Source organism: Gopherus flavomarginatus, chromosome 23, assembly GCF_025201925.1.
Source record: "Gopherus flavomarginatus isolate rGopFla2 chromosome 23, rGopFla2.mat.asm, whole genome shotgun sequence".
Taxonomy (NCBI): domain Eukaryota; kingdom Metazoa; phylum Chordata; order Testudines; family Testudinidae; genus Gopherus; species Gopherus flavomarginatus.
Genome location: NC_066639.1, coordinates 13,297,560 through 13,315,658, shown reverse-complemented (window position 1 = coordinate 13,315,658; position 18,099 = coordinate 13,297,560). Strand labels below are relative to the sequence as shown.

Sequence of the window (18,099 nt, the reverse complement as noted above, 5' to 3'; positions counted from 1 at the left end):
GGAGAATGGAACAGATGCCTCGGGAGGTGGTGGAAGGCTATCCACTGGAGGTTTTCAAAAGGAGGCTGGTTTAGTCGCAGCAAATCCTGCACCTTGGCAGGGGGTTAGACTAGATGACCTTTGTGGTCCCTTTTAACTCTGTGGTTCGAAGGGGAACCGGGGTTCGCCCTTGGAAAAAGTTAAAGCGAGCGTGTCGCCCATTAAGGGTATGTCTGCACTGCGTCTGGAAGCTGCCTCCCAGGCAGAGTCCATGCTGACTCACTACAGATAACGGTGCAGGCGCTGTCGGTCGGGCTGTATCTTGAGTTCTAAAGCCAGGGGTTGGGGGGGGGGGGATGGGCTAGATGGTCTGAGCTCCAAGCAGAGCCCTAACGTCAGAACAATGTCTCCACAGCCATTTTTAATGCACCAGTGTGAGACCAGCCTGGAAAGCGGCCGACTCCCTGATGCACCTTAGACGTGCCCTAAAGAGGATGGTCCCAAGGGAGACTGTATGAAGGTTGGGTCACCTAACTCCCTGTCAATCCATGACCCAGCCTCGTCCCTTGGCATCCTGTCACTGTGCCTTAGTGGGTCACAACTGAGGATGCCAAATTCAGGACGAACTGCTGAGAAATAGGGCAAACACATCCCCACACTGGTGAATATTCTTTTATAAGTTTCAGAGTAGCAGCCGTGTTAGTCTGCAAAAAGAACAGGAGAATTTGTGGCACCTAAGAGACTAACAAATTTATTTGAGTATAAGCTTGCATCCAATAAAGTAGGCTGTAACCCACAAAAGCTTATGCTCAGATAAATTTGTTAGTCTCTAAGGTGCCACAAGTACTCCTGTTCTTTTATAAGATAGACCAAACCAGCCACGAAAATAAACTCCTGTTTCACCACACTGGCTAACAATAAAAGATAAAGGCAGTTTTCTCAGGCATTCTGGTTCTTATAACACCACCAAACACGCTGGATTCAGAGATGTGTGGTTCTTTACAACCAGTGTCATTAAATAACAGTTTCTTCTGCTCCCAAAGGGCCAGCCACTCCCAGGTCACTATACAACTTAGATCTTACCCAAAAATCACGCTGGTGCCAATCCTTCAGTATCTAAAATCTAAAGGTTTATTAATAAAAAGAAAGAAAGGGGAGAGTTAAAATTGGCTGAGGGAATCAGTTACATCTAGTAATGGGAAAGTTCTTGGTTCAGGCTTGTAGCAGTGATGGAATAAACTGTTGGCTTAAGTCAAGTCTCTGGAGTACATCCCCTTCTGGGATGGGTCAGTCAGTCCTTTGTTCAGAGCTTCAGTTTGTAGCAAAGTTCCTCCAGAGGTAAGAAGCAGGATTGAAGACAAAGTGGAGCTGTTTCCAGGGCCTTTTAAAGCTTTTGCAGTGTGAAGGGCATCCCATGGTTCTTACTGTGGAAAATTACAGTAACCGGATGGAGTTTGGAGTTACATGGGCAAGTCACATGTTATGCCCAATTTCCCTCAGTCATTGAAAGAAGCCATTACCTAGATTCCAGACAGCACATTTACATGACAGTCCACTCAGTCTAGATGGGTTTCTCCCATGGTCCATTGTCAACTAAGTGTGTCTTGATGAACCACTTAATTTGAACAGTCCCTCCAAGATGTGCTAGCTAGCTGCCTTGTGGGTTTTACCCTGTTATGCGTATAAGAAGCACACGGGATCTTTTTCAGGGGAAAAGGCAATACACCACATTTACTGAAGATACAACAATTTGCGTATGCATGCAATCACACACACATACACTGTCCCGCCAGTCGATGTTACGCTTAGCAGTCCGGAGTGCAGTTTAATCTAGTGGCCAGCTAGGTTGATCATGGGTAGGAGGAGTCATGTTCCATTGGTCATGACACGATGCTCTGGGGAAGTCTTGGCAGGATGAACCTGAAGTTTCATGGCAAGGGACCCTGGCTATATACTGATTTTCCTTCATTGGGACCAATGAGTTTTGCACCGTCATGCTGTAATCAATTGTTGTTTGATGAGTGCTTGTTTTCTTAAATTGTCCTTCTCATCCTTTATCTTGTTCTTTCATCTAGTGCCTCAGGGAGTTCTCCCAGGCTGGTTTAGATCCCAGCTATCTTGTCCCTATTGATAGGTGCCTGTCTCATCTTTAGAGTCATCAGTCTGCCCTCCTCTGACATTTCAATAGGGGCGTGTTGCAGCCTTCTGGCGCCCTTACGTCTGCTTCCGGTTCCTCCCTCGTACATATGGTTCAGCGATGGCCTTCACACTTATCTCTTAACACACACATTCCTTGTTCACACACAAAACAGAATTAATTTACACACAACATTTTGAACAAGAACATCAAATTGCAATGGAAAAGAAAACAATCATGTCTTTCTTTTACTTATTTTACAATGCTAAACCTACAACAAATTGGTGACCCTCAAAGGCCTGTTACTGCCTTGAAATCAGTCCAGACACAGATTCTGGCTGATGTATCTCTACCCATTGGCCCATTAGGCCATTCCTTTCTGTTATTCAAAAATGGTGGCTGGCAGGATATGATCAGATCATACACCAATACATTTAATACATGCTACATTCTTATTCTGTATCCTTCATTCTAAATTATATAAAATACCAACATAAAATCCTACCACTACATTTGGGGGAAGAGTTTGGGGGAGTTCAGTTCCTGATTTTTATTTGACCTGTCTTCAGCACTCTTTTTGGTTTGTTCTTCCCCTTTCCATCCCTGTTTTGAGGTTTCTGTCTCTATCACAGCAGGTGATGCAATGACATGTGAGAAAGAGGAGCAGAATTCTCAGCCTGAAAATGTTGAGCAAGTGGATAAACACAGAGCATTATCACAAAGATCGAAAAGGAACGTGTGCAGGAGTCATGAGCAGGGAAACTCCTGTGAGATTCAGCACAGACCAGAAAGAGAGCAGGGAAACCAGCCAGGGGAGAGAATAGGTAAATGTATTTCCTATCGGGGAACTCAGACGGACCTCAACGAAACCACAACACAGCAGGAAATCCTCATGGGAAAGAGAAAAAATACATGCACTGAAGGTGGGAAAAATTTATGTGACTACTCAGTCCTTATAAAACATCAGAGAATCGACATAGGAGAGAGGCCCTTTGAATGCCGAGAGTGTGGGAAAAGTTTCAATTGCAGCTCGCACCTTATTAGGCATCAGATAATCCACACAAGAGAAAGGCCCTATAAATGCAGTGATTGTGGGAAAAGCTTAACTCAGAGCTCAGCCCTTTCTGAACATCACAAAATCCACAGGGGGGAGAGGCTCTATGAATGCAGTGCATGTGGGAAAACCTCTTGGCTCTCAACTCATGTTAGCCATCAGAGAATCTGCCAAGGAGATCAACGCCATAAAAACCTCTAGGGCTATCAATACTTTACTTTTCCTTATTCCCACATAGTAACTTTTTGAAGCTGTTTGAACTGTTTGCAGTACTGTTATCCCTCTTTGTCCAGATGAGTGGCCCATTTTTGCCTTTTTGCAGTTTGCTCTGTTTTGAGGTGGATCCATTTGTCCTTTCTATCAGTTCCATTGTCTTATGAGTAATTCAAGTGTGCCCTTCCAGTCAGGAACCAGGAAGCATCACATTTATACCATCCCTCCTATTGCAAAGTTATTGTTAGAGTCACCAATGATGCAGATTGTATCATTGCCAGGTGTTCTCATGTTGCTCTGGGTTGTGCTGAAGAGCAGTTGTCATGGGAACTTTTCAAATTATCTGTAAATGAAGAGGAGCAAGGGCAGGAAAAAAAGTGTCATTTCAGCCTCTGTGACACCGGAAGGATATGGGGCGACTCAGAGATTCCCTCCTTCCCCTTCACTACAGAACTGATACCTTTTATCTTCATCACATTCTATCCATCCACTTCTCAAAGTGTCCTTTGATGAAGCATTCTCCATTGTCTGTGCCCGGAGATGATGGTTTGACTTCTTTAATCCTGTATCAGAGTCGCTATGAATGGAGATGTAAGTGTCAAAGACCTGGAAGGAGAATTCAAATGGATCCCAAATGCAGTGTGATCATTTGGAGTTTAAATCCCAGGTTCCATCTATTGCTAAAGCCAGTTCTGGGAAGGTGGCTGTTTTGTCCCCCATAATGTGACATTAACCACAGTGCAATCTGGATTGTTCAACAACTGTGTCACCTCAGTTCCCCAAGATGGGATGACTTTTACACTGCTCTACTGTGAGAAAAGCCACTCCAGGGCAGTTAACACACAGTGTCCAGCGTGTAACTCACTCCCAGCTACACAGTATTGAGTGCTGCTAGTCAGCGGCTCACGAATGACAGTACAACACAGGAGAACTCCAGAAAATTCTCTGTCCCAGGCTTCCCCAGAAATGTGCATCTTGCACTGTCCAGCACACTCCTGAATATCGCAAGCTCATATGAAATCTGTTGTTTCATCAGTGGAGAATGACATGCACCACCCTTGTTATACTAAATAGAGTTTCCAGCAGACTTTAATCCAAAGACACTGGTTACATAAAACAATGAAACAAAATTGTTAACTACCGGGGCTGGGGGAAATAAAGATTTGACGTGACCACACGTAATGAGGCACAAAAGTCAGAATTGTTTACAAAAGAAATGCAAGGTAAAACGCAGAGTAACGTCTAACTTAACAAGCTAAAATGGATTCAAAGCAAATGTTTCTCTCACCATATGCTGAGACAGGCTGGCTTTCCTTTCAGCCAGGATTTCCCCTAACCCACATGCCGCCCAAGTTCAGGTGTCATGAGCAGAGGGAAAGAGGAGAGAGAGTCTCAAGCATTTTCCTCACCTCTTTATAATTCAGTCCTTTGTACTAGAAACAACTTCAGTTCTCAGCTATGTCATGATGACAGGCTGTCTGTCTGTTGTAGATATGAGCCTCAAGTGGTCCCTGTGATGGAATGTAAATGTCTTCTTCACACCTTCCCCCTGCCAGAGAATGGCTATTTGACCAGCTGTTTGCCTTGATGTCTCCGAGGAACTGGTGGTCTGTGGGTTTTCCCCAGAATTGTAACCTTCAGTAATATCATACTGTAAAATTTGATAACTTTACATACAATGTTGCTAAACATTTTAACGGGAGGATAATATTCAGTAGATTGAGTTTTCAAATGATACCTCACAAGCCATACTGTGTACATAATTGATCATAATTTTCTAGAAGAATGAACATAGGGGTACGGACTTGCAGTGTCTGTCTGTCTGCATGTTCCTAGCAGATATGTGGGTATTTCAATCCCTCATAAGCAGAGTGTTTGGCATCTTCGAGGTCCTGTAAATTTGGTCCTAGGAATTCACTAGTTTACTAAGTGTGACACTTTGTGGAATTGTGAGACACTTAATATTATTTTATTATGAATACCAATATGATAAGATTGCAGTGAATCATGCTAGATATGCCATGCCAGGTGTCAGTGAAAATATTATGATTTTCCAAGTATGATAATCTTGTTTCTATGTTTGTATCACCTTTGTATTGTGAGTTATAGATTTGTAGAGTATATCTGTATTTCTAGACTTGTGCAGCATTTCTAGATGACATCCCCAGACATATTGGTGTCAGCACTGAGTAGCCTGTTTGATGTCCCATTCAGGGTCATCAGCTGTACAATGAGCCCATGAAAAGGCCCAAGGGGATACACCTATTGAGTCAGCAAGACATGCTGGGGTTTGCCTGTGTACTGAGAACTTCAAGGCTTTTCCATGCCACGTGCTGTGAAGCTTGTGTTTGGGACACAGGAAGTACAAGCCACGTGGCAAAAGGAATGTAAAGGGCAGCTGCATCATCTCCATTTTGTCTTCAATCTCCCTTCCTACCTCTGGAGCAACTTCTTTGCAAACTGAAGCCTCCCATTCAACTTCTTTCTCTCTTTTTCTTTCTTTCATTTAAACCTTTAGTTTAGATGCTAAAGGATTGGCTGGCAGTGTGGTATTTTGGGTAAGATGCAAACCGGTAGTGACCTGGTACTGAGACTGACCCTTTTGGGTCAGAAGACCACTTTGTCTATGCATGCAGAGTTTTTGAATAACCTCTCACTGTACTTGGACCTAGGTGCTGATTAGGAGTCAGAGAACTGGGATGCAATAATGGGGGCCGTGTGATTTCTTTTTTCAGCTTCTCGATAACCCGTGTCGGGAATCAGAAACACAATTTGTGACTGGTCAGTGAGTTTAACTTCAGTGTTGACCACCAGTTTTAGGAGCATCTGCTCTCCCTTTTTCAGCCTGCCCTGACCTTGGCTTTTTCAGTGAGGACTGCCCCAGGCACACCAGGTCACACTAAGCACTGAAGTTAAATTAATAGAATGTTGTTTATGACCAAGTCTTATGAAATCTACTGAACTTCTTTGTTTTCTTTCATCTGAGCAGGGTTTCTAGTTTCCAAGCCTAATATGATGTCCCAGCTGGAACAGGGGGAAGAGCCATGGGTCCCAGACCTCCAGGGTTCAGAGGAAAGAGAGATCCTAAAAGTTTCCTGCACAGGTGAGGAAACATTAAAGCAACTCAGAATCTGTAAGTGCCTGAAGGAAACATCTGATATGCCCAACAAAGCTCTTGGGATGTCTCTCAGTTCATTATTGTCCCAGGGGTCATAAACTCCTGGTAAATATAGTTCATGGCTTCCTGTAGATGCTAGCAGACACCAGGCAGTAACTTCCTCCCTTTCCCATGTGAATTTGGAGGGGAAGTGAAGGCTGAATTCATCCCCCTCCTCTCTCCTATTTGGGGGAAGAGTTTGGGGGAGTTCAGTGCCTGATTTTTATATGACTTGTCTTCGGCACTTGTATTGGTTTGGCCTTCCCCTTTCCATCCCTGTTTGAGGTTTCTGTCTCTATCGCAGCAGGTGATGCAATGGCATGTAAGAAAGAGCAGAATTCTCAGCCTGAAAATGTTGAGCAAGTGGATAAACACAGAGCATTATCACAAAGATTGAAAAGGAGTGTGTGCAGGAGTCATGAGCAGGGAAACTCCTGTGAGATTCAGCACAGACCAGAAAGAGAGCAGGGAAACCATCCAGGGGAGAAAGCAGGTAAATTTATTTCCTATTGGGGAACACAGAAGGACCTCAAGGAAACCACAGAACAGCAGGAAATTCTCATGAGAAAGAGAAAAAATACATGCACTGAATGTGGGAAAAGCTTCATTCGCAGATCAAGCCTTTCTGTTCATCTGAGAATCCACACAGGGGAGAGGCCCTACAAATGCCATGAGTGCGGAAAATGCTTCACTAGAAGCTCAGACCTTTCTGGTCATCAGAGAATTCACACAGGGGAGAGGCCCTATGAATGCAGTGAGTGTGGAAAAAGATTCACTCGCAGCTCAGCCCTTTTTCAACATCAGCGAATCCACACAGGGGAGAGGCCCTATGAATGCCGTGAGTGTGGGAAAACCTTCAATCGAAGCTCGCACCTTATTAATCATCAGAAAATCCACACAGGAGAGAGACCCCATGGATACAGCGAGTGTGGGAAAAACTTCAGTCACAGATCAGCCCTTCCTGTTCATCAGAAAATCCACGCAGGGGCAAGGTCCTATGAATGCTGTGAGTGTGGGGAGAGCTTCACTCGGAGATCAAGCCTTTCTCACCATCAGAAAATTCACACAGGGGAGAGGCCCTATGAATGCAGTGACTGTGGGAAAACCTTCTATCGCCGCTCGCACCTTATTACTCATCAGAAAATCCACACAGGAGAGAGGCCCTATGAATGCAGTGAGTGTGGGAAAAACTTCATTCACAGATCAGCTCTTTCTATTCATCAGAGAATCCACACAGGGGAGAAGCCCTATGAATGCAATGAGTGTGGGAAAAACTTCACTCACAGCTCAGCCCTTTCTAAACATCAGAGAATCCACACAGGGGAGAGGCCCTATGAATGCAGTGTGTGTGGGAAAACCTTCTCTTGGCACTCAGCCCATTCTAAGCATCAGAGAATCTGCAAGGGAGGTCAACACCATAAAAACCTCTAGGGTTATGCATACTTTCTTTTCTCTTATACTTTTCCTGATTCCCACATAGTAACTTTTAAAGCTGTTTGAACTGTTTTCAGTAGTGTTAACCCTCAGCTTGTCCAGATGAGTGGCCCATTTTTGCCTTTTGCAATTCTCCCTCTCTTGAAGTGGGCCCATTTGTCCTTTCTATTGTCCCACAAGTACTCTTCCTATCAGGAACCAGGCAGCATCACATTTATACCATTCCTCCTATTGCAAAGTTGTTAGGGTCACCAATGATACAGATTTTATCACTGCCAGTTGTTCTCACATTTGCTAAAGAACAGCTATATTGGGAACTTTTCAAGTTGTATATAAATGAAGAGGAGAAGGGGCAGAAAAAAAGTATCATTTCAACCTCTCTGACACTGGAAGGAAACAGGGTGATGCAGAGATTCCCTCCTTCCTCATCATTGCAGAACTGTTACCTTTTGTCTGAGCCATGTAGAGTTTATATTCATCACATTCTATCCATCCACTTCTCAAAGTGTCATTTGATGTAGCATTCTCCATTGTCTGTGCTTGGAGATGATGCTTTGACTTCTTTAATGCTGTACTAGAGTTGTTATGACTGGAGATGAAAGTGTCAAAGACCTGGGAGGGGAATTCAAATGGCTCCCAAACAGAGTGTGATCATTTGGAGTTTAAATCCCAGGTTCCATCTATTGGTAAAGCCACTTCTGGCAAGGGGATGGTTTCCCCCTCATTCTGGGATGCTTGGATACTAAAAAATTTGTAAATAACATAACTGACTATAGGACAGTGCTGTGTGAAGCAAGTTTGAATGGATCAGAGGAGAATGTGATTGGAGAATCTCTTGTCCTGATTCTGCAAACCCATATGTAACTTGCTCTGGATTTTCACTTCACACTTTCATTATCATGTATTCTGTCTCTCTATGATGTGGGTTTCTATCTTTCCTGAAGGCTGTTTGGTCACCTCATTAGATATTAGTTCAGTTTGATGGGATGTAGCTCAGATTTATTGGAGAATTTAAGACCAATGAGCATTTGTTAAAGTCGTCATTTCTCACTTCAGCTTTGCTTTTTCCCCATCCCTCCATGATGACATGGAGGAAGTTGAAGTGCCGTTCTATCAACAGGAGAGAACTCTCTAATTTACTGGACAGGCTAACAAAGACACAGCAGTGATTTAAAATCTCCACTCAGAAATGGTGAACAACAGCACAACTGAAGGAAGTGCATATGATCACAGTGTATTTCAGTTGTTCAAGGCAATATTGTCTCCGATGATCTGGGAAGAGAATTCCATGGTAAGTGGTTTTGAACTAGGCAGACTGCCCATGTGTTTGGTTCCCAAAGCATTTGTAACCCAGTCTTACAGAAGGTCTGTCCTACCTAATCTTATGCTATGGGAAATGCAGCCCTTCATGACACAGATATTGAGAAAATAGAAGTGGGATTTTGGTTGAATTTAATCTTTGTAGGTGCTAAAGATGTGTATAAAATGAAACCAGTGTTGAAAATGTAATAGCTTCAGAAAAATAGCTATTCTTGAACAGAAACTCCAGCTCTGGTAACTAATGGAGATTCTGATCCAGGCTTGTATCCAGTCTCTTGCCTGGACCTGTGCCACCAAATTAAAGAGAAACTGGGCATGTTTTGGGAAGGCATTCCTCATTAACACTGCTGAGATTTTAAGTGGTTTTGTAAAGGATTCTACTTCAGAGAAGTGTAAATTTATCCTAACCAAGACCAAAGATTTGGAAAGAGCTGAGGTTGAAAGAGTCCACACTCAGTTCTTGGCTTCCTCTCCAGGAAAGGAAGCCTTGGTGGCTAAGGACCCAAGGAAGATTGTTTGTACCATTCCACTTACCAGCTCTGTGTCACTGGTTACACTTCCAAAGTATGCCAGGGTTAGATTGAGAACAATCATCCTTCTCTGTTTGGATGCAAAGAGGGAGTGCTTCATAGGACATTGCTTCCCTGTGGATCCCAAACTGGCAGCCTGATTGGATAACAAGGCCTTTCAGGCTGTAGAAATGATGGTAACTCATGAGGCAGCAAATGTGTCAAGCTCCAATTTCAGACTTCCGGATATGCGCATGTTGAGTCCTGATTCCATGTTTTTTTTCTCTGATGCTGTGGCTACACAATTAAGCCGATGTTGGCACAGTTGCACCAATGTAGCTGCGCTGCTGTAGCACTGCTATTACAGATGCTGTCACCCAGTGGGAGAGATTTCTCCCATCAGACTTGATTAGTCCAGCCCCCTCAACCTGGGGATGGCTGCGTTGCTCTCCTGCTGATGTAGTGCTGTCTATATGGGGGGTTAGGGCTGTTTAACTACATAGCTCAGCAGTGTGGATTTTTCACACCCCCAAGAAATATAATTGTACTTAGTGTAGACCAGACAGTTTTCTCTTCTGTTTTATGCATTTTCATTACTTCTCCTCTACCTCTGCCTACTTTGAAAGATTAAAATGTGTGATGCACACATTCTGACATAGGAGACTTCTTTCACCAACACACATGGCAGAAGAACCAGGGATATATGAACTCTCAGAAGTGGTTGGGACCTACGTTGGACAAACCACAGCTTCAGCCAAGGTTCAGATGTTGGCAATGGGGACTAAAAGAAAACTAACATATGTGGCCAGAATTTGTGATCTTCGCATATGTTGTTGTTACTAATGGAAATGAAATTATAGGTGAAGTGTAGGTTAAAAAGTAACAGACTATCTGTGTGATTATTTTGGAAAACTGAAAGTTGTCTTGTTTTTTGTTTTGTTAGTCATACAGGAAATGATGGCTAATCTTGAAAAGTTAATTTGATTTAATTTACTCCCTGTAGTATAAGGAGTTCTGATAGGAAACTTCCCTCTGAAGGTTGGGGTGAGAGAATGTGTGTGAGAAATAGTGTATAAGAGAATATTGGCCCAGTATATATTTTAATATTTTGTGTTTTCAAATAGAACTTATTTTACTTAGTTTCAAAGTCAATTTCTATTAAAAGAAGAGCTACTTGAGAAGATAAACTATATACGTTTTTTCCCACTTAGACTGTAAGCATCACTGACTTCCCCACTTCTCTGATTTGCAAAGGAAAGGCCTGACATCTGTCATAGGATGTGTCCAGCAGGTAGGAAAGCTGTAGTTGTTAACCATCAGTACCAAGGAAAAGGCTGAAGTCCATTGCCCTTCATATCAAAAAGCCATCTAAAGGCTGGTCTGTGCTGAAAAGCTATGTTGACATGGCCACATCTCTCAGGGGTGTGAAAAATCCACTCCCCTGAGAGAAGTAGTTAATGTGACCTAAGCCCCAGTGTAGACAGTGTTAGGTTGTCAGAAGAATATTTCCAGTGTTTGAAGGGTAGACAGAGCCTTAGATCAATCCCCTTTGAGAATCGAGTTATGACATCAATTCCAATTTTGACCCATCTCCCTGTATGTGAGAAAACTGCTAGTATGGAGGGCGAGCCAGGTATCCGATCACCTGGTTCAACTGAGGGAAAAGCTCTTAGTGCCCATCAGTCCAAAGACTGAGAGAAATGGAGAGTTCGAACCATTGTCATTTTAGTATCTTATTGTTCCTCTCTCTCTTTTATGTGCTGACCTTTTTGTTCTATCAGGGTGCGACTGTATAGCTCAGTGCATGTGTGACAAACGCTGATTGGTGCCAATTGGCAAAAGGGTCACTGTTATTCACAAGCGACTCCTGTCTCACCTGACAAACTCGCCACACCTAATACATTGATTTTATGATATTTATCCAGGAAGCATAGCAGTGAGATCTCTACTGAAAGCTTGTAAATTATTGATACTCCTAATCACTGTGACAGGTGTGTATGAGTCAGACTGAAGAAGTAATGTAAATACATGGAAAATTATGCCCATATGGTATTATCATGGAAGTGAAGTATCAGAGGAGTAGCCGTGTTAGTCTGGATCTGTAAAAGCAGCAAAGAATCCTGTGGCACCTTATAAACTAACAGACGTTTTGGAACATGAGCTTTCGTGGGTGAATACCCACTTCGTCAGATGCATGTTCATGGAAGTGAGTCACCCAAATCATTGGTCTTGGTGGGGACGTCCCATTCCAGTGGGAGGGAATTGTCACCCGTCGCTTGCTAGCCAGTTATGTGATGTGTTGCTCCATTGTCAACCTTTGCACCAACCCAGAAAAGCCAATGGAAAACTATCAAAGACAAACTATAAACCTCAAAACCCTGTGGAAATGAAAAGGACAATGACAACGAGGAGATCTTCTTTTCTATGAATAAAGACAAAAGACTGGTTCAGTCTATAACAGGGTGGAGAAAAACACTCTGGGTCCATTCACCAAGGAGATCCCTAACAACCAGTGGTGCTTCATCAAAGGCAATCACTGCATTAGACTGAAGTGTGAGGTGAGAATCTACTTCGATAGGGAGAGGTAACTATTAAAAAGTGTAGATTGCATTTTGCAATTTTATTCTGTCGGTGTTTGTTTCTGTTTAAATCTCTATCTCTTGTTAAATAAATTTCCATTTGTTTGATAACTGTACTGAAGTGCTGTGCGTGATACAGGAGCAGTGGTCTACAGTAAAACTGGTAACCTGGGAAATATCATTGCTTCAGGAAGGGAGGCTCTGGAATTTCTCTGAGTATCTGGTGATAGGGGCTGGGCGCCAGAGTGGGACACATTGAAGGAACCAGGGATTCAGGTGCCTCTAATTTCAACTGGCAGGGCTGCTGTAGCTCAGAGGCAGGTGCTTGAGTGCCTAGTGGCAGGTGACAGCAAGGAAACTCACAGCCCTCAGCTCCCTGAGAAGGGTCACAATGTGCATCTAATTTGAGCCACTTGTCAAATTCACACCGAGAAGGCATCCTATAGTATGGCTCCCTGAATCACAATAGCCCTAAAACTCTCCCGTATGAAAAAGAGTCCTGCAGTTAGGATGGAAGAATCCTGTGCACTGCTACAGGTTGCAGATTGACTGGCTAAGCGATAGTTCTTCATAAAAGGATCTGGGGACTACAGTGGATGAGAAGCTGGATGTGAGTCGCCAGTGTGCGCTTGTTGCCAAGAAGGCTAATGGCACTAGTAGAAGCATTGCCAGCAGATTGAGGGAAGTGATTATTCCCCTCTGTTCGGCACTGGTGAGGTCACATCTGGAGTACTGAATCGAGTTTTGGGCCCTCCCATACAGAAAGGATGTGGACAAATTAGAGAGAGTCCAGTGGAGGGTAATGAAAATGATTAGGGGACTGGGGCACATGGCTTTGGAGGTGAGGCTGAGGGAACTGGGGTTATTTAGTCTGCACAAGAGAAGAGGGAGGGGGGATTTGATAGCAGCTTTCAACTACCTGAAGGGGGGTTCCAAAGAGGGTGGGGCTCAGCTGTTCTCAGTGGTCTCAGTTGACAGAACAAGTCGCAACAAAATCATGAGAGTTGGCAGCACTGAGTCGGATTGAGTCTTTATTCTCCGGGATTCCCTGGAGCAGGGGTTCCCAACCTTCTTCTTTCTGTGCCCCCTGCCCAACATGATATAAAACCTCCATAGCCCACCTGTGCCACAACAACTGTTCTTCTGCACGTCCAGTAGATTAAAAGTCAGGGCTGTTGTTAGGGGGTAGCCAGCAGAACAATTGTGCAGGGCCCCACAACAGAGAGGCCCCCATGAAGTTAAGTTGCTCTAGCTTCAGTCCTAGATGGAAGGGCTCAGATTTTAGATTTCTGCCCTGAACCCCAGTGAGTCTAATGCCAGCCCTGCTTTGAGTGTTATTTTGGCAACCTCCCCGCCAAAAACCAGCTTGCTGCCCTGCAGAGAGCTCCAGACACTCGGCTGAGAACCACAGTCTTGGAGCTCTGTTTAGAAGTAAGGAGCAAAGCTGTTGCCTTTCCTGATGGCTGAACTCAAGCCCTTAAAGTGGGATATTCCTGCCCTGCCAGCGACACCAAGAAAGCTCCCTGAGCAGCTGCCTGGCCTCAGGGACAGTCTAAACCTGCAGGGCCCCAGGGGCAAAGAAGCAGCTGGATCAGGCTGGGCACACTGTTTCCCAGAGAACTGCCCTGGCTCCCTGCTCAGCAGCAAAGAATTCAATTCCCCCACCCCTGATGAATCAGCCTGGAGCTACGTGCAGAGCTGGGGGTTTCTCCTTTCACTCCTGCTGGGGAGTGCCAGGGTCCCAGGGGACATTTCTAGCAAAGCATTCGGAACTCAACTGGGGGAATAGCCTCTCATTACTGAATGCTCACCTTCAGACCACGTCTTTATTTACAGTATTTTTATAATACGATAGAATCCTTCAATCCTAGTGTCACCATCGATAACATGGCTTGTTTAGCCTGGTGGGATACCAAGGGTAAAACTAACCAGCTCTTCAGATCCAAGAGAGTGGAGATAAAGCACCTCTCAGAGTCAATGCGGGGTAATCAATAGGCAGACAGTGGCCACATTGCTTTTGAATGGACCTCAAAATCTTTTTATTTACTTATTATTATCATCATCATTATTGTTATTTTTTATTATTTATGCTGGAGTCTGGACCTTGACTAGACCTTGACCAATAATTTTGGCTCTTGACAAAAAATAATGGCTTACCCCTAAGTATGGGGTTGTGTTACATTCCTTATGTCCTCGCTCCATCTTGTGGCCATTTCCTTTCCCTCCTTTCAGTGAAAAGCTTTGGGATTTTTTGTAGAAACTTTATTTCCTCGGGAGAGACCCAGAAGCAGGGACTGCCTGCATGTATCACCCACTAGATTAGAAGATGACAACAAACACCCTTAAGATGAGGCAGCCGTCCCTGTCAAAAAAAAAATCTCCCTTCTTCACTTGAGTGACAACCTGAATTGTTCCTTATCTGGGCAGAGCCCAAGGATTGTCATTATCAGCAACAAAACCATGTGTACGTAGCAGGAACCAACCCAAAATGTGCTTTAAAAGGAAGTGTTTCCTTCCTTCTGGGTAAAATTAGCCATTATGGTCATTGATTTCCATTTCCCTTCTCTGACGGCAGAAATGGGGTTTGAACTACCTCGGACTGGGATGTGGAGCCCATGTCCCCATCTGTCAGTCACTCTGGGAACCTCTCTCTCCTCACAGGGGACAGGCTGCCTCCAGCCAGCTTCTTAGCTGGGGGGGAGGTGCTTCATTTGGCAAGCATATGTGGCACATAGGAGAGATTCTTTTATCACATGTATTGGTTATAGTGGTGAGCATAGCTGCCTTCCAAGCAGTTGACCTGCGTTTGATTCCCAGCCAATGTGATGATTCCCCCACTGGGAATTGGTTTAATTTCAGTCACACTGTATCAATTTAGCGATGGAATGAGAGAATAAGTGTCCCAAATCTTAGCGGGTCATTAAACATCCAGGGGAGGAAGAAAGGGGTGGGACTATACAATGAGCTGTTGGAGTCATCCTGGTATTACAATATTTGGTTTATTTTTTAAAAAATTTTCCTTGACTTCCCTCTCCCTTTTAGACTCAGAACATTTAAGGTCAGAAGGGAGCAGTGTGATCATCTTGTCCGACCTGCTGCACCTTGCAGGCCAAAAGGCCCCATCCACCCACTCCTGTAAGAGACCCAGGAGGGGAGGCAGCTCTGTGCACTGCCCTACCCCAGGTAGTGCATGGAGGCCCTCTGCTCCCCTCCCCCGATGGGTGTGCAGAGATGTGCCAGCGCCACTAAGGTTGCTCCCTGCCCACTCTGCCTCCATCCCTCCGTGCCGCTCCCAGAAGTGGCTGGCATGTCCCAGCATCCCCTGGGGCGGGAGGGGGAAGTGTCTCCATGTGCTGCCTCTGCCCCGAGTACCAACTCCACAGCTCCCATTGGCCAGGAACTGCTCTGGGGGCAGCGCCTGCAGGCAGTGGCTCACTGAGACCCCCTGGCCCTGCTCATCTAGGGAGCTGCTGTCACAGGGTTGTGTGTACCGGTTATTTTGGGAGCTGCAGTGCCTGGGGTAAGCGCCACCCCTCCTGCACCCCAACCCCCTCCCCCAGTGCAGAGCCTGCACCCGCACCCAAATCTCCTCCCAGAGCTTTGCTTGTCTTGCTTTCATCCAGAACCATCCTTCTTCTCCTGGGCTGCAAGTAGCCACCCCTGGGAAGCCAAGAGGCAGGCACAGGATTCTGCCTCCCAGCAGCCAACCGCACCTCCCCAGGCTTTGCAGAACGACTGGTGGTGCTCTACTAACCCCACTTAGCCGCACTGAGGGGCTTAGCTTCTGCCCTGCCTTCCTCAGCTCAACTTTCCTCTTTTGCCCCATTCCAGCCTCATTTCCTCCTCTGGCAAGTCACATAGAGGAGGCCAGCAGGAAGAGCCGGCCTCCGTAGGCCCACCTCCCAGGGCAGAGGAGGCCAAGCCACAAGGCTTCAAAATGTGACTGGCCCAGATCCTCTACCTTTCCCCTGCTGATGCCAAGGATATTTCTCAGCTCATTTCACCACCTTCTGTCCTGCAGGGGTTGGGGTTATCGCAGGTGTTACCTGAAATTGGGCCAGCTAGTAAGCATAGGGAGGACTAATGACCCACCAGAGTTTGGCAGAAATCAGCATGTTTATTATATTGATAGCTAAGCTCAAAAGAAGGCGGGGGTGTCACACTCGCATACTCACACTCCCTGGACCAGCACAGCCCTGGAGATGTCAGGATTCTGCAAGGTTTCTGCAGGATTCTGCAGGATTCTGCGCCGCGATGGATGGTGGGATGAAGGTAAGTCTTCCTGAGGCACAATGAAATACAACGCAGAGAACCACTGGCCAGGCGGTCCAGGCGAAGGCCATTCACTGGAAGTACAAGCTTGTGAGTGACTCCTGAGCGCAGGGCCCCTTCCCCTTTTGAGGACCTGCACCTCATGGCCTGTGACTAGAGATGACTTGGCTGCATCTGGTGGGTCACACTCCACCTCGGGCAGTGTCCATGCTCTGGGGGTGTGAGCATAGGTGGCCGGTTATATGGGCTCGAGGTGCCCCGGCTCCAGGAATATTCAGGGCTGGGTGCCCTGCTCCAGCAATATTTGGAGCTGGGTCTCTCCCCCGGCCCTGCCTGGATTGGCCTCGACCCCAACCCCTGTGGGTCTACCCCCACTAAGGTGACCAGATGTCCCAATTTTATCGGGACTCTCCTGATATTTGCTTGTTTGTCCCGCCTCCCGAACAATGCTAAGTCGGGACACTGGACAAACAAGCAAAGGGTCCGGAGCCCGGAAAGGCTCGCGCCCTCCCCCACCCCGACTCCGCCCCCTCCTTCCCCCATTTGGATCCTTCCCCAAATCCCCACCCCTATCCCCGCCCCCTCACTGCCCCATTGGCTTCCTCCCCAAATCCCCACCTGTGGCCGAGCATGCTGGGCCCAGGAGACTCAGGGGAGCGTGGGGCCGGCCTGAGTGTGAGTCCAGCCTGGCCCCGAGGAGGCAGGACTCAGGAGTGGTAGCTGGAGGGAGAGTAGGGGGCGGCCCACCCATGGGGCCAAGTCCCACTGCCGCGGGGGGAGGAAGTGGCCAAGCACGTGGCGCTCAGCAGCTGCGGCTTTGGTGCCCTGGCCCGAACCCCCCGAGTCCGGGCCTGCTGCGGGGACCCAAGAGTGCACACACTGCGCACGCCCCGCCCCTGGCCAGTTGCATCTGGACTGGCTGCCCAGCTGGTGCAATCCCACGGCAGAGGCATCGACAGCCCAGCCCCGTTCGTTCCCCTGCGGGACCCGAGTGGGATGAGGAGGCTCGGGCCTGCTGCCTCCACTCCGGGGCCGCCGGCGGGATTGCACCAGCTGGGCAGCCAGCCCAGATGCGACTGGCCAGGGGCTGGGTGTGCACAGCGTGTGCGCTGGGTCCCTGCAGCAGGCCCGGGCTCGGGGGGGGTCCGTGGGTGCCAGAGTCACAGCTGCCGAGCTTGGTCAGCGGCCGCTTCGTCCCCCCGCGGCTGTGGGTGCTGCTCCTGAGTCCCACTGCCCAGGTGGGGAGAACAGCCGCTGCCAGGCCTGGCGGGTGGGCCGCCCCCTACTCTCCCTCCCGGTACCGCACCTGAGTCCTGCCTGCTCGGAGCCAGGCTGGACTCTCACTCACCCCGGCCCTGCGCTCCCTTGAGTCTCCTGGGCCTCCCTCCAGCACTTATGGAGGGAGGAGGAATTGGGGGTGCGTGATTTTTTTTTTTTTTGCTCTG

At 46.7% G+C, this 18,099-nt stretch overlaps 2 protein-coding genes across 5 annotated transcripts in view; one reads left to right on the top strand and one right to left on the bottom strand.

The window, feature by feature from the left end:
* Nucleotides 1-12,498, top strand: part of LOC127039329 (zinc finger protein 665-like) — a 370,491-nt gene extending 357,993 nt beyond the window's left edge. For 2 of the 3 annotated variants that reach the window (XM_050932739.1, XM_050932738.1), the window contains exons 14-16: nucleotides 2,749-3,039; nucleotides 6,373-6,486; nucleotides 6,845-12,498. In XM_050932739.1, coding sequence (XP_050788696.1) covers nucleotides 2,749-3,039; nucleotides 6,373-6,486; nucleotides 6,845-7,971 — 1,532 coding nt within the window. In that variant the 3' untranslated portion in view covers nucleotides 7,972-12,498. The remainder of the gene's footprint in view (nucleotides 1-2,748; nucleotides 3,040-6,372; nucleotides 6,487-6,844) is intronic. The other variant, XM_050932737.1, reaches the window with a different exon arrangement.
* LOC127039327 (zinc finger protein 420-like) overlaps nucleotides 1-18,099 on the bottom strand; it is a 645,607-nt gene that overhangs the window by 520,259 nt on the left and 107,249 nt on the right. The gene's annotated exons all lie outside the window — the stretch shown is intronic.